Below are 26540 nucleotides of genomic sequence, written 5' to 3' on the forward strand. Positions count from 1 at the left end.
AAAATTATCTTACTGCTCTCACACGATGGCACTTACTCTTCTCTTTTGCACTAGCTGGGCATGTTAACTGAAGAATGCAGTTTTGCTACAATACTGCTTGCAAGAAGCAACTTCATGTCACATGAATGGGTCAACTTTTTGAGAGTTCGCGTGTGCAAGGCCATTGCAATGCCAAAATATTGAGGGAGTACAGTGTTGTTATTGTCAATGACAATACTGATGATACTAATTGTCTTTCGGAGAGAACCAGTGGATGAAGCCTTTAGTGGACAGCAACTAAGGTCCTTATGCCTCCTTCTTTTTCTCCATTAATAATGCACTTTTAGGCACTGGAGTTAAACTAACATGTTCTGTGCAGAGGCTCGGCATATGATAGACAAAATATAGAATTTTACTGACAACCTAGGGCTATTTTCAAGAGTAATAGTCTCTTGAGACTTCTGTTTTCTGCAAGGTTCTCATAGCACCTGCATGCTAAAAGCCTCTAGCTGAATTATGCAAATGCCTCAATGACCGTGAAAGGACCTCAACAGTTGCAATGACGACAGACTATCTACATTTGGTCGTGTCTTCTTGTCTTTTGTTGTTGGCACCAGGCAACTATGAATGGTTAACTGCTGGGAGCAGTTGGTGGTGATTTATTGTGCGATGGAAGCGAACCAAGAGGACACACAAATTCGTTCTTCGTTCTAGGGTTTTACGTGCCAAAACTAGTTCTGATTATGAGGCACGCCGTAGTGGAGGGCTCCGGATTAATTTTGACCACCTGGGGTTCTTTAAAGTGCACTACAATGCAAGCACACGGGCGTTTTTGCATTTTGCCTCCATTGAAATGCAGCCGCCGCGGCCGGGATTGGATCCCGCGATCTCGTGCTCAGCAGCGCAACGCCTTAGCTGACTGAGCCACCGCGGCGGGTATGAATGGGACAAACAGTTTGCAACATTGACATACCTTGCGCCGTGCACCACCACAAGCCTGACCTGAAGTGAGGTCAGGCTGGGGGCTGTTGAGGAGCTGGAGCTGGTGAAGCACTGCAGCCAGGCTGGCTGCGTCTTCTTTGCCCTCGAGCAATCGTGACACTTCAGCACCAATGGACATTTTCAGGACATCACAGGCGGGCTGCTGCTGCTGAGACGACGGTCGTCTATTCATTGAGACAACACAAGGAACCAGCTATTCTTATACTGCATGGTAAGAGCCTTAAATGTTCTCCAAGAGCACCTATAAAATGTTCTAGATTTGATTGGTTGATCAGCTTTAATGTCCCAAGGCAACACAGAGGCTATGAGAGACATTGCAGCGGGGGGCTCCGGATCAACTTTGACCATCACAATGCTCGGTACACGAGCATCCTTGGAATACCTCCATCGGAATGTAGTCAGGAATCAAGTCTGTTGTGCACAACAGCAGAATCCCAGCCAGTGAGCCAATGTGGCAGGAACTGAGGAGCACCCAGTCGCCTTTGAGCAGGCGTTTGCCAATTCTGCCATCCCTGTAACTCTCCCCTTTCACCCGTGACTGTTTCTGGGAGTAGGTTTTTCCGCGGAATGTTTTTGGCAGTGGCGCTTTACTCTGTCAGCCACAGTTGCGTAACCGGTGCAACTGGGAGAACGAGCGCGAGAGAAGCCTCTCCGGGAGAGCACGAGATACGTACATGTCTCTCCTCTTGTCCGCCTGCCCCTTTGTTTGGGCATCACACGAACTTGAGCTTGTTTACGGTGCCTTGCACCTATGGCAAGTGTGTACCTTGTGTTGATCTGTTCTGAACACTAAACCGAAGAGTGGTGCCTAGTGCTTGTGCATGGTTGTACTACGTTGAGCCGCACTTAATGGAGGCTCAAACCGACGGAGATTGCCCTGGCTCTCGTGAGAAGGCGCACTCGTTATCGCGAAAGTATGCAGCATAACTGCAGGGACACTTTCCCCTTAGCGGCATATCGTGGGGAGCCATCCTCCCACAGCGACGTGGTAGCGGTGCCCATTCTGAATTTCAGCCCTTGTCATGGGAGCCTCTGTACTTCCTATGCCACCCAGGGACTGGGTGTTAATGCAGTGTTCGGAGTAGCTGGAGGCGAATAAACCTGTTTGTGTTACCTTATAGCAATATTGTATTTCTTGCGGCACAGTGCTCGGTGCCCTCTGCAGGCCGAGTGCATGCGAGCAGCAGCGCACTAGATCATGCGAGGCGACAATTGATGGGGCCCACAGGACTAAGATCCATCCTGTGCAAGCCATGCTTACCCTATACACTACCTTCGATTTCATAATCTCACAGTTTTTGTCAAAAACCCACAAATCAAAAGGCCTGATAACTCTTAACCAGCTGCCGGCTTCTGTAGCTACTTGGGAACATGCAAGTATATCTTGTTTAGGTAAAAAGAAAAAAATCACAGCACCTTGGTGATACATTGAGGGCCTCAGCAGCATATTCCATACCAGATACATGGCCTTGGATACCTAACAGCAGGAAAATACATAAGAGATAAAGATATAAAGGCACGCATGCATATAACTTTTGCCACTAAAATTCAAAATTTCAAGAATTCTCATACTCCCACTACCCTCCACTACTCACACTCCTTCAAAGGTTCTCTGCTACAGTATAGCCCTGCTGTTACTATCCCGGGTGCTGCATTTTTCTGGCTGTTACGTCGTTTTCGGCTGGTCCCGACATAGCTTCCATAGAATCCAATGCAATTGTAACCCCGCTGTTGCATCGCAACTGTGGGACCGTTCCCGCATGCGTTGAGGACTGCCAACCCGCGCCGGCCCGAGTGGCCATGTTGACTTTTCATGTCGCTTGGCTTGGTGGCTTGACGATGGGATTGACTGCCCAAAGTCCAAGGAATGACACCTATGACCTATTTTCGGTTTCCGCCAGGAAGAGCATGGCCTTTGAAATCTGTATTTGCTATCTAAAGATGATGTCTAGGGAGAACGGGCGGCGTTGTACACTGGCATCCACTACGTACTGCGCGGCGGCCTGCGGTCGCGCGGGCCTTATCTTAAAAGTGATCTGCGTTGGGGGCAGAGTCTAGGCAGTGTAGGTGCGTCGGCGGCTCGTAGCTTTGTGGGTGCTGTGTGTTCTCGGCTCTCGGTTTGCGTTGAAGCGATAGACAGACAGCACACAGGTCACATCACTCGCTGCTGCTAGCGTGCTGTCTCAAGCCAGCGTTTTGACAGTGAGTGTCCGTGCTCATCGAGTGTGATGTGTTCATGTTTGCCTGTGCGCGCTCACACCATGCTTGTTCATTCAGATAGTAAGCGAATGTTTGCGAGCTTATGCGGCGAATAAAGCTGCTATTCTTACTTCGTATGGCTGTCTATGCATTTGCTATGGCAATCGATGCCTCGGCTTTCAGGCGAAACTGCGACTTTTTTTCACACGTAAGAATTAAAATAAAATTGTGTGCAGTTCACCACTACTCTCATTTCTAAATTTCTCCTGTTTCTCTGTTCTTGCGTTTCTAGGCTCTTACGTTTTTTTCTTTTATGGTCCCATGAAAAACGTATCAGCGGGGTTCTACTGTATATCTACAAGAAGCTCATAAACAAAGATATTATAGGGCATTCCAACCATTGGCTTGCTTTGAGTCATTCGTTCGATTTCCGGTCGACTCCTGAGGCCACACATTTTGCACAGGTCTCACGTGGCTAGGCTGGCTGCGAAGAAGAGAGAGAAATAAACATGGATGACATGAGTCAAGAAGAGTGGATGCTGGCACAAGCTCGACATTCAGCATCATGTAACCATGAAGTAAGCACTACAATAAAATATTAATCAATGTTGTTTTGAGGATAAATCTAAGATTGTGGGAAAAGCTACTCAAGCCTCGTGGCAGTACAAGAAGACAGGGCAGACGATGTTGAGGTGCAGTGGAATGATAGCAAAGATATTGCTCGATAATGTGAGTTTGGGGTTGCTTGTTGCAAGTTCTGAAGGACACTGTACAGTTAAGATTGTTGAGAATGACACAAAAGTGCTGCTTTGAATAGCAATTTTATTCACTCAACTAAATCTTTTTTTGCGAGGAAGGTTCCAGAAATACTGTTCCTGATGTGCACAATCAGAATTCATTGATTGAATAAATGTTTTATTTGATGGGATGGCTCTTTGGCCTAATACTGAGAATGAGAAAGGGGAGAAAGTGTGTCACGAGTGGAAGGCACGATGCGAGGAGCAAGATTTACAACCGAGGTAAAAGCCAGGAGAAACTTCAGTTTTATCAACTAGGAAAAACAACTTGTTTTATCTAGGGACTGTAGTCAGATACACCTCTCGTAGCTCGGTATCTCTTCCTGCCAGAGGTGCTTTTTGTGTACTGCTTCTTGTGTCAGACGTTCCCACATTAGGTGTTTGGTGATGGGTTGTACCGGTTGGTTGCCGTCGGGGCAGCTGTAGCCGCCAGTTCGGGGCACCACGTGCGTCATCATCAATGCAAACATCTTGCTGACTTGCTTTGGCCCAATGCCTTCGGTAAGTGTGCCACTTTTCCAGCACGTCTGGCGTGAGGGAAAAACCAGATGGCAGTCAGAAAACAAGCACTCGTCCGGTGCGGGGTAAACCAGGAGGCTATGGGTGGCAGTCAAGAGGTATAGCGTTTCGCAGGTGCTAATGTGTGGCTCAGTGATGCTTGTGCTTGTCATAACTATAAATTTGGATGCTAGTTTCAGCCATTTCAGCCATTCGCACAGGCTTGCATAGAGAATGCTTCCTTGAAGGTAAATGTTGAGGCCAAAGGAAGTTAATTGTCAATTACTGTTCCAAAACACTTTTACAACAAAAACTTGGGCCTTAGCTTGACACCACAATCTGGAAAGAAAAGGTAACAAACCTGCTGGAACTGGCTGACGTATATGCTGGAGGGTAATCCCTTGAGTCACGTGGGGAAGCCCATAACTTTGTCCTGGATGAAGCTGCAGTTAGTATTGGGCCACTGGGATGAGATTGCTGAACCTGTGAGAGAGGGAGATGAGATGAGATTGCTGAACCTGTGAGAGAGATGTATAACATTTTGGCTATTAATGATGCCATAAAACTCCGCTTTCCACTCTATTCATTTCATGGTGATTACTGCTGCCCCTTCCGAGATTTCGCGCAGGTGGATGCGTGTGCGTTTTTTTCTTCTCTCGTCATACTGATGTCTTGTTATATATTAAACCTGTAGTAGCATGCCAAGCCTCCTTTTGCTCAGCTTCATCTCCACCTATCATTAACATTTCTCTCATCAGTGTGCACATATTTTGACATAGTGGTTGATATATATGGCTTCCTTGTGATACATTCTTGGTGGGTGGGCTGTGCAGTGTGAATGTAAGATGGCAATGTTTGTTAAAGAGACTATTCCCCTAGGCTAGCAGTCTGGCATAGTGCAACAACATTCTGAGTGGTTTAGCTCACAGGACCCAAATGTGAAATATCATGTCGTTTTGTTCGCTACTGTAACTAAACTGCCCATACATAAGCAAGAAAAAGTTAACTGTGGGAAAAATTAACTGTGGGGGGGGAAGAAAAAAAAAAAAAAAACTGATGAAGTTTAGGCGTGAAGCAAGTTCATGGATTACATAAAGTTTTGCCTTCAAGTGCAGCTTCATGACAATGCACTCTACAATGTAGTGATGCCTCACATTAAGGCATAGTTGACACTCACATTGCTAGAAGGCTGCACCTATTATGGTGTAAGAAGGCGTGAAAAAATGTGACGTGAGAACAGTAAGGAAAAGGGTGTCCCTTCACCTCAACACTGCAACAGGGAGCAGCAGTTAAAATGCTGATGGCTGAACAAAGAAACAAGACTGTTTCTGGGGTTTATCTTTGCACTATTACAGTTGTGGCAGGCTGCTCTTACAAAAATCTGAATGTAGCAGTATGCAGTTGTTCATTAAGTTATGTTCATGGGTTGTTCTTTCCATTTCTGGAGATTGTAATTCAAAGTGCAGACTACATTCAGGAATGAGTTATGTGCAATAAAATGGGTAAATACGCCAAGCTTGCTTACAGCTTCTTAATAATGCGGTGGTGTTATAACATTGCTGCCATAACTACTACTACCACCTTAGCTTATCTACTTGCAATGATCTCAGCTCCATGTTAATCAGTGACCCGGTAGAAAAATATTTTGTTCACAAAATACCGTAGCACCTCAATATACTATATAGGCTCAGAAAGTGACAGTTAAGTAACAAGTGAAAACATTAATAAAAAAGAAGTTGAGAGCAACTACAAATGTCCTACACCTGGTCACCTATCAAATACACATGCCAGCCTGTCACATATTTGCAAAAACAGACCTGAAAATTGGCAGGCAGCTCATTGGTCTTTGGTGCCGTGCCAGGATTTGACAGAAGGTTTTGACGAGAGTAGCTTCTAAAGTTATCCCAAAAATTGTTGGCACGACTACCTGGAACCACCTGCAAAAGTAATACAGGCAAAGCAGTTGGTATGTTTAATGCAGAGCATACATGTGTGAAATATGACTCCAGTGTTAAAACAAAAACACGTTATTTTCATCTTTGACTTAAAAGACAGATGCCAGTCGCCACTAACACACATAAGGTATTAGCACAAGTACTAGATATTATTTCAATGGTACACCATAGAGCGAAATTCCAGAAATAAAATTATTTCTCTGCTGTGCTGGTGTTGTAAGAAAAAAACAATATTGATTTCACCATCAATATTCTTTTTTTTTTTTTTTTACTGCCTGATTATTAAAACATTTTTGCAGTCTGCATCCTAAGAATCGGTTGGCAATCGTATATCTGTGAACCACCATTAATGCAATAAGCAAAGGTGTAGGATTTCAAATACACGGCAACATAAATTAGAACTTTTTCATGAAGGTATGTATATGTACATGCATTTAATGTGCATGTTTTCTTAAGGCTGAATTTAAATTATACTTGCAAACAGTGCCTCAAGCGTTTTTGAATACCAAGCACTAATTTTATTTGCACAAGCAAAAAGAACAAGAGTCCAAGGTGCAACTAAAGAACCTCAAGAGGCTGAAGAAACAGTATGGCTGCCATCTAATGGGAACTGACCTGGTTGTTGAGTGTGGCTCCTGGAGGGGCACCTCTGGCTTCAGCAGTTATCAGAGGACGATGCGCCTGGGGACCAGCAGCATGCAGGGCAGCTGCGGCTGCACTCGGCATCCAGGTACCAGCAGTGGGATCCTGCTCCGACAGGTAGGGGCTCCCTTGCTCCAATGGCTGCAAGTTGGGCACCCTCAGGCCATCATCTATGCTTGGCGAGCAGCTTTGCTGCGGAAGTTTATCAAAACACCGGCACACAGTGAGCAGACAACTTTGAAACCAGGCATTACAGTGCTGCAAGATGCACATGAAATGTCTGACAATGGGAGCGCCATCTAGCCACTCCATACACTTTTCATGTGTACTAAAAGCCATTGCATATTATTGTAAGATTGCCATTCTGGCAAGCATGACAGGTGTGCCAGAGCTGTGTCACTGTGCAAAATATAAACAGTTTACAACAGTTGGTTGTGGAGCACAACAGATATGGCGCTACCGGCTCCGATGCCATATGACACTTTCTGAAAGGAGCCAAATGCCTGAATCACCGCAAAAGGGGAATAGGCTTATGCTAAGTCAATGAACTCTATAGGATAACATACTGCACATATGAGGCGAAGTATGGCCTGGTATGCGTGAGAAAATATTCTCCGACACTATGCAATATCAGCGTACTCTACAGAACCAATAAGGGGAAACACGAGTTCTTGTGTTGTGTGGACAGTGCCCTTTACCAAATAAAAGGTTGCCTGTCAAAGATGAAAGAGCGTTTTTACGGAATAGATTACTCGGCTTTGAAGAAGAGATGTTTAGCTCCGACATGAATGTGATGTGAACAGTTATGAGCGTTAGTGAGTTAGGAACGATTAAGTGACCTTCCATGCATAATGTAATCACACTGTTGTGCTTGTCATTCGTGCCCTCTAATGCACATTTTATTAACAAGAAGAGACAATTAGCCAAGCCTCATATGTTTGCAGAATTGTGGTGGACTGCACATGAAGTCTTGATGATAAACGAAGAATGTTGCATCTGTAAAGATATATTCCTGACTATGTCGTGGCGAGTACAGGAATTAAAAAAGTGTTGCGTCACTGCAAATTTTGTTCTGGCCTCATAAAGCATAATGATACAGTAGAACCTCAGTGATATTATTACGATATCATCGAAAGATGTTCAAGGGACGAGCCGCCGCGAGAAAGACGAAGTGTGTCTGTGCTCTTGGTGCGAGCGAGTGTGGGCCTGGCTGTCTGGCTCCAGTGTAAATAGCCTGTAAATAGCCTCTTTCGTCTGTGTCCTTCCACACGTAACATTCTGGTGGAGGTTAGCGATCCCCGTCCTCGCCACGGAACTCCGAAGTGGTCGGTACATTGAGCTTGACACCATGCCCCCCGGTGACGAGACCGCCTCTGCAACAGCTTCGGGCCGTCCGACTACTCCTATTGTCACGGTTGCCCAACATCGCGACCCTGGTGTGTTCTCTGGCCTGGAGGGACAGGACGTTGACGACTGGATCAAGCTATATGAACACGCCAGTGCTAATAACAGGTGGGACCCAACGATTATGCTCGCCAATGTCATCTTTTATCTCGGCGGCACCCCACGCGTGTGGCACCAAACACATGACGACGAGATAACAAGTTGGGACACTTTCAAAGAAAAGCTACGGGAACTGTTCGGCGACCCTATTGGGCGCAAGGTTGCCGCGAGAAAGGCTCTTGCGTCTCGTGTTCAGACCTCTACAGAGCCGTACGTTTCGTACATACTCGACGTCTTGGCTCTCTGCCGCAAAGCTGACGATGGTATGTCTGAAGCAGATAAAGTAGCCCATGTGCTAAAAGGCATTGCCGACGACGCTCTCAATTTGCTTGTTTTCGGCAATGTCTCGACTATTGACGCCATCATAAAAGAATGCCGTCGCCTTGAACACGCTAAGAGCCGCCGTATCACACCCCACATCACGCGGCTACCCAACACTGCTGCTACGACGACATGTGAGGGTCGACCGCGTCAGGCCACCACCTGTGACGACGTCACCCGTATTGTTCGCCGCGAGCTCGAGGCCACCTGTTCCCCAGCTTTCTCCGCGACACCTCCCGATCCGCCAGCTACCACGATTGCGATGATTCAGGCTGTCGTAAGACAGGAATTTGAGAACATGGGTCTGAACTCCGTTTGTTCGACGTCTCAACCTAGCGTTCCCCAGTTCTCTTGCTGCCCTCCTCGCCCTCGGCAATCCTTTTCTGCCACATCTCGCCGCAACCCGTCCGAATGGCGTACCCCTGACGACAGGCCGATCTGCTTCCACTGCTGTCGCATCGGCCACGTAGATCCGGTTTCATATGATTTCCCAGTGCCCACACTCACAATTTAGTACGCTGAAAGGTTACACTTCTATTTCACCAGCTAATACGCTCCCGTAAAATAGAATCTTTCGGCACTAACGCTCACTATATCGCCAAACTGTGATTGTATGGTACGTTTTCTCGCCACTAGATAACGTAGAAACAAGAAAAGTCGAGGGCAGTAGGCACCCGCATTGGCAGCTTACTCACAGTACTTGTCCGCCTATGTCGTGATGGCGGCCACACACTTGGTTCCCTATTTCAGTACCAGAAAATCTCCTCACGGGTCATCACATGTCGCCATTCACAGCTATCCCCACCAACCCATTGCACTAAGCATCTTCACCTATCTGTTCCTCAGCGCGTGTCCCGCAGTTGGAAGCATACCGCATGCTTTTAATAGGCATAACCCAAATGCACTGCCATTCCATGCTGCAGGCGGCACGAAATGAGCGCCATGTATCGCGCTGGCAGCATCGTGATATCATATTCCGGCTCAATGTCATTTTATTTTCCCATTGCCATCAAACAACAATGTACGTCTAGGGTTGCGTGGGCCCCACCAGCTGGATGCACATCAACGACTCTCAGTGAGTGGACCTGTCAAAAGTTCCCGCCCAAGTTCTCCACCCGACAAAGCTGCTGCCTCAGGCCAGTTCAAGGAATGCGAACATAAGCTTCTTGAAGCTGCAAAACCGAAAATGCGCATCTCAGGCCGCTCGGGCCCCACAAGATTCAGGCGCAACAGCATCTCGTGCTATGATTCACACAACGCTTCGCATTGCATAGATGTCCACTACAGTTGAGTCTGCTGAATTTTTTGAGGGACTTCTGATCGTACGTTTTCCCAGTTAGTACATTTTGCTTGTGTTCTTTTTTTCAAATACATATGAATGAGGTTTTACTGTATATTCTTAACTGACTGCAGTTTTTGTTGAAGCACAAAATACCAAGGCACCTTGAGGGAAAATCAGGGCAGCTGGTGCGCGTCTACTTTACTAGTGCGGCTGTAGCTGTGCATGGCTCTCAGAGTGGGCACGGCCTGTTTTAGATGTAATCTGCCACATGTGCAAAGAGTGGGCGTGCGCAGATGGTGTAGCATCATGTGCGCTGTCTTACCACGTGTTTAGTACTGGAGGTTGTGTAATCTCGAGAGTTTCGGAGACGCATTGAAGCGAGACGCATATGAAGCATTTACTCCCCGCTGCCAGCGCTTTTCATGATAGCATCATCACACTGCTGGCGACACTATCAGCAGCGAGGCTGGAGTGGTGACGAAAGCGTGGCTGGATTCACTTAATTTATACCACTGATGTAAAAATTTCATTGACTTGCCATGAAACTGCATCTTTCATGCCGACTCTCACATTCAACAAAATGAATTTTTTTCTTATACAAATTTGCATAAAATGGTGAATTTCAATACAATGAAATTTCATTATAACGAAGCAAATTGCCTATTTTACTGATTTCGTTATATAGAGGTTTAACTTTATGTTTAGAATGTCACTGAGTTCGTTAATCTAGTGGTGTGCCTCCAAAACTCCACAATGGACTAAAGTCTCTTTCCGCTTTACAGGGACAGCTTTCACTTTCTTAGCTTTTCTATTTGACTACGATAACTAGTTCCTAAATATGGCACCAATTCAATGATTTGACTGTACAGTAACATTTCAACTGCAGAATAATGCAAAAGACACATGCACTGAGGCACAGTGCACTTATGTTGATCAGTCAGTCCTATACAAAGTACATTCAAGGGAAAGCTGGAATTTCTTAAAGAAAATTTATTACAAGCAGAAAAAAAATTCCACGTAGAATCTCCTGTGGGAGTCATCTGAAAGATGCGTAAACATTTCGTAGTAAGGATGTGGTGTTCAGTGATCATATGCTGGTGTGTTTTGTATAAGTGCGAAAACGACCGTGAAAGAATCGTGAAACAGAGAAGCGCGGTTGCAACACTGAACTGTTAAGTGAGACCTGCACGAGACGACGTATAAGAGGTGAGTAGAAGCAATGTTCACTCGTGTTATAAATAGCCCGCAGCATATGTGGATGTGGGGTGAAATGACGAGGGAGATGTAGGAAATGAATTAAATGTATGCAACATTTATTAGGTGCACTGTCTCTTCGTTGGTTCTACTGCAGGTGACAGCGCCAGGTGCGCTGATGACGTTGCGATCATTATAAGCCGTTATCGCTCTTTAGCGTATTATCCACCCACGTCGAACCATTATGAACCGTGATCAACCATGCTCCGGCAGCGGCTACATCTGGCGCAGCGGTGCGGCACGTATCTTGAAAGCAATGTGCGACAGAGAGTGCCGACTGCTAATAGCTTGGCGAGCTGTGTTTTTGCCGCTCACTTAGCGTTGAAGAGACGCTTGGGTCCATATCTTGAAAGCGATCTGCGAAACAGGCAAAGTGCGGCATGTGCTGAGAGCTCCGTGAGCGCTGTGTTCTCGCCACCTCGTTCGCGTTGAAGCGACAGGCAGTGTGAAAGTACAGTCCCTCACTGCTGCGAGCTCTATCTTGAAAGTGATCGTCTTACGGGAAAGACGGATGGACGCACAGACAGTTTTCTCATTGGGTAAGCATAGAAATGCTTAAAAAAAGCAGTAACTACATTACCACCACAGAGATCAGTTCAGTATAAAAGGGAGGGAACACCTGATCGAACAGAGTTCAAGAAACGGATGTTGCCGAAGTATGCTTTGAAACTAGTTGAATCTCGATAATTCAAACTAGAAGGGCATCGAAAATTTGTTCAATTTAAAAGAAGGACTTATTCTTGAAGTATTCGTGCACCATAGCACGATGTACGGACATTCGTGAAATAATGCAGCGTGCAAGCACACAGCAAGCGAGGACCATGAAACTGCCCACGCCAGCCAACACTCGCTTCCCGATAACGGCAGGAAACGAAACTTCTGGGAGCGGGCTAAGCTGGCACCACACGGCAATGGTCGTGTGCAGAGACCGTCGAAGGTGAGGGAGGACGGTGGCAGGGAAGCGGATTTGGCCTCGGCAACTCCACAGCTTCAGTGGCTCCCCTCGCCCTCCCTCTCAACTCCCTCGTAGCTCCCTCACTTTCGACTGTCTCCGTGCGTGCCCGTCGCCGCCAGCTTAGCCGCCAATATCGGGAAGCGAGGGTTGGCCGGCATGGGCAGTTTTGTTGGCTTGACTGGGTTTCCGCTGCTGCTTCCCTCTGCACCGAGCCACAGCGTTCAAGGTCAACACGTGACCAGAAAATAGCAGAAGCAAAAAGGAGAAGGGTTCACTGCCATTTTCTGCGCGTGGCTGAGACGTCAGTACGTAAAAGTGTGTTCTGTCGCGACGCAGGAACGGCGACCTTGCCATATGAGAAAAGTGAAATTTCTTCTTCTTATTTTTTTTTGCCTTGCGCGTGGCGTTGAGGGGTCTCTCCTAAGCTTTTGCTCTATGGCGGGGTCGGAGCAATGCTGGTCGGAAGCGTTGCCGCGTGATTTGCCACACTGCTGAGAGTACTGTCGGAGTGCAGTATGTTCAAATTAACCGTCGCAAAGCTTGCGCATTCGAATTACCGGGCGTTTTCGCCCACTGACACATAACTTTGACGGGACCACAGCAGCAGTTTGAATAAACCGGAAGTTCGAATTGTGTGTTCGAATTAACGAGATTCAACTGTAATATGTACCGCAATGAACTGGCTACAACAGATACAACTAAATATGCAATACAGTAAAAGCTCGTTAATTCGAATTTCACAGGGACGCTTAACGAGTTCGAATTAAACCAAATACGAACAAAAGTCATTGAAAAACAGCCAGAACTGAGACCGGGTTGCTAGAAAGCACTTGTAACTCACAGTATTTATTGACTAAAATAATCTGTGATCACTTTGTGCTTCTTTCATGAAAGCGATGGTCATCAGTTTGCTTCCAAAGCACGAAAGTAACGCAGAGCTTCATCTTCACCTTCCTTGAAGTTGAAAAATAGGCGCGTGACACCGAGCACCTCCATTACAGTAGCCGAAGGATTCTTCGGACTTCATGGATATCCCAGATTTCATATATGCACCGTCAGGGTGCATAGAGCTAATGCATTTTCGCGACCAATTTGTCGGACGAATTTGAGCCCCAAAGTTCAATTCTCCGGACTAAATCGGTTGTTCCGAGCCACACTACCTGACTGCGGGTAGTGTGGCTCGGGGGCCACCATGTTGGATTTTCCGATGGCTTGGGTTCCAGTGGCCCGCTTTATGGCTTCCAAGATTAGGAGCGCGCGCCATACTCTCGTCTCGAAGGCTATGCCCGCTCATCCTTGGCTGACAAAACGCTTCAGGGGACAGCACTTTTTCTGTTTTCTTTCTTTTCTTTTTTTTTCGGTCAGCACTATCGTCATAAGCACTTATTGGGAGTCATAGAGTTTCTCCCCATATTACTATATGTTGCAGGTTCCTTTTCGTTAATCACCGCGTGGCAACGCGCAGTTCGAAATAATGATGGAGGACCGATGCGCATGCGAAATAACCGAGTTGGTTTACTCATAGACGCCTACACTGCGTGGCCGGACCGTAACAGTGAGTTCGAATTATCCAAAAGTTTGAATTAATGAGGTGTGAATTAACAAGGATTTACTGTACGTATCCCTTCAAGTCACGGCATACACATTTGCGTACGCAACTTGTTTTTGTGAGTTCAATCCAGCAGTGACAAGGGAAGAACTATGAGCATTCAGCTGTGGGTAAATTAAATACTCTGCTTACCCCATGTGTCTCCATTTCCCCTTGTGCGCAGAGTATTGCTGCATGCAACTATTGCACTCTACTGAGGACACTACCCTGTCTGATGGGATGCTTAAGAGCCGTATCCCATTGGTAATGATCAAGGAACAGTTTTTCGTTCCTCATATTGCCGTAGCAAATGATTCACTGGTGCATGTTCTTTCAGCTGACAATTCTTTTTAAGGAAAAATGCCGCATGATTGCATGCAAACTGCATTTATTCTAACTATAAGGACTCACTAGAAGATATACAAGGATCACCCTACCATCTTGACTTTTTTCGATGGTGTCTGTGGCACCTTAGTATACAATTCTGTAAATTTGACACATTTATTGACACTCCATCATAATTCACGACTGCAAAGAAAATGTGCACCAGCAATGACCCAGCTAACCTGGTGGGCTGCCTGCTGTAAATGGCTGATCTCCATCTGCTGGATACTCAAGAGCTGGTAGCAGTGGATGATGCTCAGAAGCAGTTGCTGTTGAATTGCATAGTGGTGCAGGACGTCCGTGTTCGGAACTCGATATTGCGGACCTGAAACGCAATCAGGTTTCTTACCACACTCTGACATGATTTGTAAAATCTGTGCCAAGAAGAAAAAAGCGATATAAGAGAAGAAAAAGCACTCCCGAGTTGCACACAGCTTTTCTCTCGGCTTCTCATGTTGTTTACGTATCTGACAAGTGTGCTTATAGATAGCTTTGAACTGCGCGAATCTGTGCGTGTGAACACTGAACTTGCATATTCGATGTGATCAGCGTTGCATATTCGATGTGATCAGCGTGCCTTCCGGTAGCAAGGCCCCTTCTTCAATCATGCTTCCGTGCTTCTCTTACGCACTGCTTTTGTTGTTCCCTCTGTTCGCGTAGTGTTAATCGTTTCAATCAGTCCGGTTGACCTGGTTGAACCTTGTACCGATACAGATCCCACACTGTGGGAACACAGCGCACGCCAAGGCACCGACCATGGCCGGGTCATTCATCAAAGGTTCCGATATTCGAAAAATCAAATATTCAAAATCAAATATTGGATATTCGATTCACAACTTAAATTATTCGAGCGTTCACTACTCGATTCGAAATCAAACATTCGAGTATTTGCACACCCCTACTAATTAGTTTTTTTTATTGGTAAAGATGTACTACTACTGTAAAGGAAGAAGGCAAGCATTGAACATAGTAAGTTTTGAAAGCTTTTACTGAGTCACAACGGCCCAAATACGAAAAAAAAAAACCTTTTAAATCTGTGATGTCACACTGACATACCAGCGTTGGGGGGTTTCGACGTCAAATTTAAAAATGGAACTTAGACCTTTCTTTTTTTTTTTTCTAATAATCAACCTATTTACATGCAATTAATGAAGGCAGATTTTTGAAAGAATACTTCATCAGCTTAAACTAATTTAGTGTCTCTTTTTAGTGTCTCTTTAAATGTTGAACTTGAAACACAGACATACACTTTCTTTCTTTCTTTTTTTTTTTTTTCCGAGGTGATGTAATCAGAGGTGCAGGCTACACATGTGAAAATATTGTAGATGTCTCGGGAGAGATGCATGCCATCTTCAGGCTTCACCTGGTGACATGGCAGCTGCAGAGGTGCCAAATGCCTGTTGCTCTTGCAGAATTGACTGGTACATTGCATTGGTGTGCTCCAGCTGCTGCAGAAGGTGGTGTGAGAGTTGATGCCATCCTGGAACCATTGGAAGCCCCGACACGCCGGGCATGGACTGGAGACCTTCAACTTCAGGAGGTGCCTGTGACTATGTACGGCAAACGGCAAAGCAATGCAGAAGTATTTATTCAAATGCTAACAAAACCGGTATAACATGGAAGTTATCATAGATACGTACTTTAAGCAAGGTGAACATGGGTTCTTATTTTTATTAATGGAGTTTAATGGCAGAAAGGCTACAATGGCCAGATATTTCCAGTATGTAGGAATATTTAGTGTCACGACAGTATAATTACTGCAGAGAAGATGAGTTCAAATTTACAGTGGCTGTAAAGGGCTTAAGGCTGCAAAACATTTTAAAGCATGTCTTTTACCGATTTTAAGCTAATCTCTCCTAGGAGATGAGAGTAGCACCCATTCTAGTGCCTCTATGTCCCTGCTAAAGCAAGGTTGCTGTGGAAGTTTGCGAAAAGTGGAACATTCTGCTCTAAATGGTACATGATCATTCATAATACATAAAGATATCCATAATACATAAAGATATCCCACGACAATGTTTTTTCTCCTACCCTTAGATATAGGTTCTCCCATATGCAGGGCTATGCTAACATACCAAATAGAGCACGAATCAAATAGCACCAAAAGAAAATTGAATTAAATACTGAATGCTTTTTGAATGGTTCTCGAATAATCAACAGCCATTTTCACTGTTTAAGTTAATCCTGGATATATCCGAAGGCGATTGTGAAAGAGTTCGATACACTGATAATTAGAAATATAAAATACGCCTATCTGAAGCTCATTTAAAAACTCTGCCATGGACAGTTTCCTGAAATTGTGAAAAGCGGGAACTAACCAATTTATTTTTCCAAAGCTGCGTTGAATGCACAAAAGTTTATTTACCGTATTTACTCGCTTAATGAACGCACTTTTTTTCTCGAAAAGTATGCGCAAAGTTGGGGGGTGTGTTTAGTATACAGGGTAAAATATTGAGCGATATTTTTTTCCGTGGCCGCCCCTAAAAAAGTCACAGTAAACCATTGATTGCGATAGCAAATGTGTAAACAGCTATACAAAGTAAGGATAGTAGTTTTATCGGCGGTATAAGCTTGCAAACATTTGCTAACTATGTAAATTAACAAGCATGGTGACAGCACACACAGACAAACATGAACACATCACACTCGATGACCGCGGCGTGAGGAAGCGCGGCAGCAACAGCGAGTGAAGTGACCTTCGTGCCGTGATCGCTTCAACGCAAACTGAGCGGCAACAAAGGAGCATGTTTAAAGGTATAAGCCGCCGTCGCACTTAGACTCAGCCTCCGACGCAGATCGCTTTCTAGATAGGGCATGCGCGGCCACGCAATGCGCAGTTGCTGCGCTGCCCTCCACCCCCCTCCGGCGCCGTGCTTGCGACGGAAAACGGTGCATTGTCTCCCCGCTTACCTCATTTGAACGCGCAACACTGAGTTGCAATTGTCAGCGCCGACGGCAGAAATGTGCCTGGAGTGTCCGTATTATTACTATCACAATAAAGCTAGGGAGACACACAATACGATTCGGCGTCCAACACGGCATCCAACACAATCGTATCCGCCGGAGGCCATATCAGACCCCGAATTGTACACTGTGTTTCCTACTTCACGGCAGCAAGTTCAGAGTGCAATCATTATGCGAAGAAAAGAAAAAACACACTTCTTGATTGGAAAACAAGGGGAGTGCATTCATTAAGTGAGTGCGTTCATTATGTGAGTAAATACGGTATTTTTTGCCCACAAATGCCACAAATCACTCATGCTTAGGAATGGTGTTTAATATACTGATCGTAACACTAACCCTAAATAGTCTGCATTGACTGGTCACAAGTCCGAGGTGATTGTGGTGAACCTTGCGTGCATCTATGTGGCTATGACGCGTTTTTATCAGGATAAGGTTTTTTCTTGCGGTGCCGACAAAGAGGATCGAAAGAGTAGAGACAAAGCTTGAATATCAACACTCACCGGGTCACCCTGGAGACCAGATGAATGCTGACGTTGCAGAGGTGTTCCAAGGATGCCAGCAGTACCATGCCAAAGGCCCCACTGACCGCTCCCATTGTATGTGCCATTAACTGCAATAAATGTAACAATGGGGAGAAGCACCATTTTAGAATGCCGCCAAGTGGCCCATCTAACAATAATCACGACTAGCAAAATGACTGTGGTGTATTGACAAGAATGCAACTTGTTTTAACAAGAGAACTAAAAGGGTACGGATGAGAACCCAAGAGAGAAATGAAGCAGTCAACTGCATGACAAATGAACACAGAAATCCAGAAAAAATAAATGCAAGGTTTTTCTTTCTAACAAGAATAAGTTGCATGAAGCTAAGAAAAGAAATGGAGCGTGCTATGACCTGTTATAGATTGTCATCATCAGGTTGCTACTAAGTATGAATGAGCAGATGAGCACAGTGGAAAATTCTGCTTGAAATGTGTGAGGAACATCAGGGGAACAGAGGTGCTAAATATTTAGTACTAATTTGGGCAAAATGAAGTTCTTTTGTTCAAATAAATTGTCTAGTAAACTGCAGTGAGGAAGTAGAGTGACAACTTGATGTCAATGGGAGCAAAACCCACACCCACATGGGCTGTGGTTTTGATATGCCACATGTGCTGTTCCTCATTTGGGAGACCACATACATGTGCTGTGGTCTCCCAAATGAGGAACTGTGGCACATGCCCCTGCCTTCACTTTCTTGGGTACTTACATACAACAGCAAAACCTCTTTAACTCTTTACATACCGCGCCCATTGGGCATCGTTAGCCTGCTAATGATGGTTTGAAACACTGCTTTTGAGACTTTCCGCGGTGCTCACGGACACACATGTGCTATCGGACATGAAGGAGTAGAACTACATTTTAGTTTTCTAAGCAGTTCGCCTTTTTTCCCGCCAGGCAGTAATTTTTTAACGGACTCCAAAGTTTCGCAATCGTCAAAGCAGAAAGCAAAAATAGCCGCCTCCAAGAGCGGACTGCTTGAAGCGCGCTTCAAAAGATTGCAAATCTCGTGATTCTGCTACGTCTGTGTCTGATTTTATCGGTGGATTGAGCAGCAGCGAATCTGAGAATGCTGCTTTTTGGTCGGACTTTGACTCTGAGAGCAACAACGACGCAAACCAGCCCGGAACATTGGCAGCCTGCAGCCCGGCATGCCCAACTGTAGTGCTTGCAATTAAAGTTTTGTAGCTGAATACCTATTCAATGAAAATTGCTTATTTTTATTGGAGACAGTGTCTATTTGACGGCAATACATTTTGTATACCTCACAATTTTCGTTACTTTTTTTCTCAGTAGGTACAAGTATGTGTTTACAAACTTTATTAAATTTTATCCCACAATCTTGATTTTGTTATATCTTTTTTATGACATACATCTCGTTGATAAAACCTTTATGCATAAAAAGTGCAGCAGTTCCCCCCAGAAAAGAAAAGAAAAATCTGGCGTAACCTGCAAAAAACACCTACATTTCCCCCATGGTAGGGAAAGAGTTAATTCGGATTTCACAGGACCAAGAAAAATGTCAGAATTGACTGAATTTTAAATTATTGAAGGTATAAAGAAAACTATAAATAAATGCTTACCTTATCAACATGCTTTTATTTACTGAATGATTCAGCAAATACTGTTTCTATTATGCACAAATGCAGTGTGGAAGATAAGATGCAATGCTCATCATCTTGTGACAGATTAGCGCTTGCAGCGGCGAAGGCCTCGCGGTTTCTTTCGCAGTGCAGCGAAGGCGAGCGTCTTCATCTGAGACATACTTTTCACTACCGTGTGCACAGCCCGATAATTTTTTCACCAGTGAGCTGGTCGTCAACAGATTGTTTGTCCATTGCGATGTAGCTGGTGCTCTTCATCCTCGGCAGCTTTTTGCACCAAGTCAAAACAAAACTATTGTTTGCCACAACTGCTGCAGACGAAACCGTGGTCGCTATTGATGCGATCACTGATGGTGACTACACAGTTTTGAAAGCATGTGGCCAAGGTGTCTACAGAGTCAATAAAAAACTACTGTTTGCGCAACAGCTGGATGGCGACTATGGAGTTATGAAAACAGGCGGCCGAAGCGGTGTTATGCGTGACGGTAAACACAAGAATAAAGGCTTTAAAGGCACAAATAGGGATGAAGCGTTCCGGCGTTGCTGTCATTCACATACTATTTTCACTGATGACTACAGCAATGCAGACTCCGCCGCTTTGTTTCGGTTGGATGCTAGTGCCATTTTTGTGCTTTTGCGGCATACATTTGTGGCTCTACACGCTTGCCGAGCTCTGAGAGTAGTCCGAATTAACGAATGTACGGCCAAATATGTCCGAATTGATGAGAGTCTGATTGCGTTAAATAATGCATACACCTGCCGGGATCAAAGGACGAGCCCGACTTATTCGATTTTCCAAGTTAACGAGCGTCAAATTAACGAGGTTTTACTGTACCAGCATCAAGAATTCATGAGGTTAGGACCTGCAAAAATGCTTAATTGCCATGAAGCCTGAGGAAGTAGCCTGGGATTCAGAGTTTCAGCCCCTAGTAGAACGTGCATCATGCATACTGATCTAGCCATTGACAAGCTGCATGGCCAAAGTGCACAAAAATTCCTCTTTTTTAGGAAAGCCATGCCCTGCTAGCTTTTGATGCTGATGATACAAGCATGTTTAACCTTACCTTGGAAAGCGTTAGCTTAGCTCACAAAAGCTTCACTCGAATAATTTCCAGCCCTGAGATGCACAAATAATGCTAGCATAAGTTATGCTGGCATAACCTTTGACATTATGGTGGACACACTTCTAAGGCTGAAACGCTGCTTTATTTGGCTTATGCTATTCAGTGGTAGTTTGTTTCAAATTGCGCTGCTTTCATTTACTTATATCATCATGCCATATCCTAAATGCGTTACGTCTCTCTGCTTCATGACTGCCACTTCTGAGTGCTCAATGCTGCTTATGGAACCATACAGATGCAGTGCAAGCAAATTCAGTTTTTTTTGTATGCTGATGTGCTTAAGACCGTAGACAACAGGTCTGAAAAATAGGGCTGCCGAGAGGATGCCCTAGTGCCTCACCTCTGGACGGATGCGTGTTGGTCAGTCGATTGTCCGTGCGCCCCGTGGGAAGAGCAACTGGCTCTGCAGCTGTGTGATGGGTATCTTTCCCAGCAAGAGATGACGGCATAGAACGCCCATTGTCATTTTCGACGTCACTCCGGCTTCCTTAATCACAAAAAAGACAAGAGGAAAGGAGACATAGGAGAACATTCCGTAAAAAGAGACAACATGAAAAGTAAGGTACCAACAAAAGCCAAACAAATGCAGTTCCCACTCTGATCATGCTACAGTGTTGGAAGATGTGCAGTCTACTCCAAAACAACCATAAAAACATAAAAGCATAACTTGGAGTCCTAAATGTGATCTTGTTTCAAAATTTCAGAGAAAGCAAGGCAGCAGTAAGTGCAAAATCTCCTTTTAAAGTTGCTGGAATAAAAATGAAGACTGCGGTGCAGACCTCACAACAGTTACCAGTAGCACATGAGTTCATGGCTCTTGATATCTGTTGTGCCATCTCAAGACCACAAGAATTATGAGCCGGATTATCAGTTTCCATGTGGGCATTTAGAACACCATCTCATCCTCAGAGGGGCAAGGAAATACACTGTGAACCACTGATGCTGATTTAGTGTAGTGATGCAGAGCACAAACTACTGAGCAAGTTAGTGTAAAGCACTCATGATCATGCCATGCAGGAAAATGTACTAACCTTCAACTTCAGCTCTACAGTTTGTTCCAATAAATCTTCTGCACAGGATATTGAATTGCAAAACCAGAAAGCGAGGCATTCAAAGTGTATATGCAAGGATCACACAATTGGCTTCATACATTTTAACTCCTGTCATTGCCAAGAAAGCAAGTTACTTAGCCAAAAAATGATGAAGGGCACACAATAGCACTAACAAAATTTCGTCCAAGTGTTGAAATCTTGTTAGTCTCAATAATCTCTTGTCGTCAACCTGTCATTGTTTCTGTCGTTACTCTTATTACACAATTTTGCAAGTCCTTCATTTTATACCTTCGAATGGCCCGTTTTTATGCTGAAACAAAACGACAGAACATTAGCTGAAAGCCAGTAAATTGTGCGGAGCTCAAGCATTGTCCTGTGTTGCACGCTGCATACTCAAGAATGACACAATAATATTTGTTATGCATGTGTGAAGCACACCAATGAGCACACCTTTGACAGCCAAATTTCTTTTGACTGCTACACAGTCCATGCTGTTTTTTTTTTTTGTTTTTTTTCACGTGTTGGTTCAGTAGACACTTCATGCTACATAAAAACAGTTTTTTTTTGTTTTGTTTTGTTGCCATTTTTTCCTATATCAGTATTTGTGAAAAGTTGATAAATTCCTTCGTCTGTCATAGCCCTGGCAGACGGATATGCCACACTGGTCATGGTTACAACTGCCCCTGCCATACTCAGTCCCAGCCATATTTTTCTTTCTCTCTTGTTTTCTCAGCAGACATTTCACGTTACACAGAAACTGGTCCTCCATCATTGGTTTCTTGTTCATTAAGTATTCATAATTCATTACATATTCATAAATCTCTTCGCCTGTCAAAGTGTGGATAGACCTGCCACACTAGTTCGTCATGGCTGCATTGCCGTGACAGAGCGACAGAGCACCGAGACATTTGCTCCAGCTGCAGTCAGTAATTTAACTTACAAGGTTTTTGTTTGTTTAGATTACTTTTCCATAGATGGTACAACAGCTACGCAATGTTATTTTTTGCTAGAGCTGCTCCTGGAAAGGGAGAGAGTGTGCTGAAAACACAAAATGAGTATACTCAGGAGCGGCAGGGGCTATGTGAGGGTGGATGCTTGAGTTATCTTGGGAGTGGCAGTCAAAGGGTTAAGAGCTCTGAAAAATAGACGGAACTGGCCATAACTTTTAGCATCCAGTGCAGTACAGAAATTTATCCAGGAGACAAGCAGGAAGTATTACTGGCCAAATGTTGGCATATTGCTAACAGTTGCTAGCTTTGTGCGGTCTTCCTACTTCTGGAAAAGCTACTATGTATAGTGCATCTTTGCACCGCCTTATAGCAAGATGCTTTAGCATGATGGGTGGCAATGGTGCAACAAGAAATGTTTGCAGGACTAAACAGCACTTAAAGAAAAACACAAAGCTAAGAAGTGGTGTGCCAAAGGTATGGAAGACACAATGGCAAGCTTACTTTAATTTAAAGCATTGTCACGTGAAAAGGACCTAAAAGGGGCCCAATAATAAAAGCTGGGTCATGTCAACGCCGCAACCACTTTGTTGTGACAGTTGAATTTTTTTAATGCTTCATAATTAGGTGGCACCTTTCCAGTCCTTGCTTCACAACTGCGACAGTATCTTCTATTCATGTGCAGTTTCTCATGCCTCCTGCAGCACTTCACCATGACTGCAACCAATGACCTTGGTTTTCTGTTGTGAAAGCGTGCAACTGAACTGTAGTTCTTTACGGCAGCACTGTGCCGGGTAGCGAAGCCGTGTTGCATGGTGTCTTGCAGACGACGCTTGTCGAGGAGGCGTTAGCCAATACAGTGTGTACTTCCAGAGAACGCTGGAAAGCTTTTAAGGCAGTTGTACTACTCCGGCAGCACACACTACACATTTTAGGCAATGTTCGCAGACACGCTGGGCTTTCTGCATGCACTATGGAGATATGAGCTATATTGCATTAGAAATCTTACTTTACTTTCTCCGCGTTCGAATGGCACCTAGTAGTATCACCTAGCATGAAAGGTTGCTTGACGGCCATCAAAACATTAGGAGTAAAAACTGCGTTTTACTGAACTAGCTTCGAAGCTTCAATGTTTACGACAAAACTATTCAACATTGCATAATGTGATTTGCTGTGCCTTTAAATGAAATGTAATGGAATACTGATCGATACTGATGATACTGACCGATACTGATCGAAAAAAAAATTTGAAACATATATAAACCCCACTAAAAAAGGACAAAACAATAGATACTTCAGATACATAAGCAGAAGCATCCCTTCTGGATGCTTCTGCTTATGAATGTGAGTTTCTGACATTGTTAACTGTCCTACAAGCGAAAGTAAACGTCCCACAGTGTGGCATTCCTAACTGACAACAAACAAATGAAGCTTGCATCCCGCAATTATACCTGAGTCATTACATTTTTTGAAGGTCTCCCGTACATAATTATGAGAGAGACTGAGGAATGGGCCATGCCTTAATTACCTATTTCTTGCATAACTGCTTGTAAGATAATGCTGGAAGAAGTCACCACTTAGCAAGTAGGCAACAAAATGACTGCAATTCATGTAAGTTAGCAGTCCAAGTTAAGGGTAGTCAACATTTACAGTCAGCAATTAACCAAGCTTGCAGAAAGTTACACAGGTTAACGCAGTCACGAGCAATCACAAGAAATGCAACAAAGCATTAGTAAGTTTTGCAGCCATAAGGCAGGTGCAAGGAGAATAAGGCAATTTTAATGTGTAAATGACATGCTTGACTATTAAAATCACACTAGTACTTGATCATTTAGACTTACACGCAATACTTGCACTGCCTGAAAAATCTGTCAGCAAAAGTATCTTGATGTGACATTCTAGATCTACGTAACATTTATTAGGACTGGAGAGTCTGTTGTGTTGGTGAAATCTCCGCCTTACAGTTTAGGGACGAAATGTTTACCTTCAGAGTCATGTCCTGCCTCAACGCTGCCTTCGTGCCTGTCCTCGTCATCCTCCTCATCGTCTTCCAAGTTCTCCTGTGTACTAGAGCCACCCCAAGTGGCAGCAATTGTCGTGTTCCCTCCGGCCATGACGCTTCCTGGCCCTGAAGCACAGCAGTAAGGCAGGTTGCACGGCCTCAAGAGGTTGCTCTCAGTAAACTAAATCCTAATGAGGACAGGTTAAGCATTCTGTGGGAAGAACTACAATCACTGTGCCAGCTTAGAGTTTTAATTTCTTTTTAATGTGCCTGGTAATGAACCACATCATACCATTACAGTGTATGCTGTTGCTTTCTGCTCAACACAATTTTTAATACAAAATGCTGCTGAACGGAGCTGCATTTCATCCAATTCAAATTAAACACAAGGTAGTTTTTTTTTTTTTTTTGAGGTATACAACTAAATTGTGCGGTTTAATGTCCTGAAACTGCACAATGGGTTATGAGGGATGTTATGGTGAAAGGCTCTGAATTAACCTGGGTTTCTCTCACATGCACCTAATCGAAGTACACAAGCATTTATGTGTTTTAAGGTGATAGCGTTAAGGGCCCCGTGTCACAGAACATACGGTGTTGGCGTCGGTGGAGTTGTCCGCAAGTAAAAATTTCTGTATATATTTAGGTATATGTTTATGCCACACCTGGCTATATGACATGCTGTATATGTGGGTTATACTGCCACACTATTCTATCACGTACATTGCTCATACCTTGTCTTATATTCTTGACAAAGTTATTCCTCGGAATTTTGAGCATGACAGCCCACAAACAAATGTCATGAAGCAGAACACTGACAGCACATGCCTTTTATGTTAAATCTTCTCAGATTGAATTATTAAAGTGAGAAATAATAGCAGAAACCTGAATGATGTAATTTTATTGGTGCGGCTGTTCACTACCTCCGGGATCGGTCCACGCAAGAGGCCACATTTCTACCAGAAAGCTTGCCTTCATGCATAGCATTCACTGCCAGCATTTTCCGGTAAACATTATGGTTACATAAGCTGCTGTTGCCGGGCGTAAGAAGCAGTCGGGGATTTTTTAATGCTATCACATTCCACTCTTAAAGGCAAAGCTTAAGCGTACTCCAACTTTCTGACCCTGTTTTAAAAGCAGTCTTGATGCAGATGAATCGAACCCACAACCTCACACTCAGCAGTAGAATGTTACAGCCACTGAGTCACACTGGTGGGTGCTCTTTATTTTCGGCTGGAGCTTCTTTCAGATGATTGAGCATTTATCCTATGCTCACTGAGTAACTGACTTCCCACGATTAGGTAATTGAGCAATTTGTGCTGTATTTGCCACCTCACTTCATTCACCAGGTGTTCAACCTGATGCAGAGACCAACCACTCAAATTAGCAGCATTCTGTTAGCCAGTGACACATCAAGATGGAAACACAACATGACACAGACCTATGTCTTACACATCTTTTAATGGTAAAAATGCGGCATACAACGTAAGAAAATGACAAGTAGACAGGCTGTCACACTGTGTTATACAGTTAAACCTCAATATAACGAACTTCCATATAATGAAATTCTCAATATATACTGAAGTACTATTTAACTTTTATAACTTCGTGTCCATAGCACACCATGTATTTTGAACCTCAATACAACGACGTGGGTTTATACAGCCAATTCTGGATATATCGAACTTGAAAGGGATCGCAAGATAGTTAGATGTATCGATAACTTGAAATATAAAATATGCCTATCTGAAGCTTATTGAGACCACCGCATGTCTCGGACAGTTTCTCGAGATCATGGAGAGGCCGCTAGGGGGCCGTGGCGAGCGGACGTGTGCCACGTCGGCTCTGTCTTCCTGCAGTGATTTCTAGCGGCAAATGTTGTCGGATCGACCAGAGCTGGTTGAAATCGTCAATCGGAAGTTGAGAGGACTCTGCGGACACCAGCGTTTTGTCTG

The 26540-nt window shown here is 44.4% G+C and overlaps 1 protein-coding gene across 1 annotated transcript in view; it reads right to left on the reverse strand.

The window, feature by feature from the left end:
• LOC119449588 (uncharacterized) overlaps positions 1–26540 on the reverse strand; it is a 378080-nt gene that overhangs the window by 20640 nt on the left and 330900 nt on the right. The window contains 11 exon segments of the mRNA XM_049665319.1: positions 953–1145; positions 2398–2458; positions 3579–3664; positions 4837–4958; positions 6293–6412; positions 7046–7264; positions 14542–14684; positions 15723–15909; positions 17824–17933; positions 20928–21074; positions 24571–24714. Of these exon segments, the coding sequence (XP_049521276.1) occupies positions 953–1145; positions 2398–2458; positions 3579–3664; positions 4837–4958; positions 6293–6412; positions 7046–7264; positions 14542–14684; positions 15723–15909; positions 17824–17933; positions 20928–21074; positions 24571–24714 (1532 nt within the window).

The sequence above is a fragment of the Dermacentor silvarum genome, chromosome 4 (assembly GCF_013339745.2).
Source record: "Dermacentor silvarum isolate Dsil-2018 chromosome 4, BIME_Dsil_1.4, whole genome shotgun sequence".
NCBI classification, from domain to species: domain Eukaryota; kingdom Metazoa; phylum Arthropoda; class Arachnida; order Ixodida; family Ixodidae; genus Dermacentor; species Dermacentor silvarum.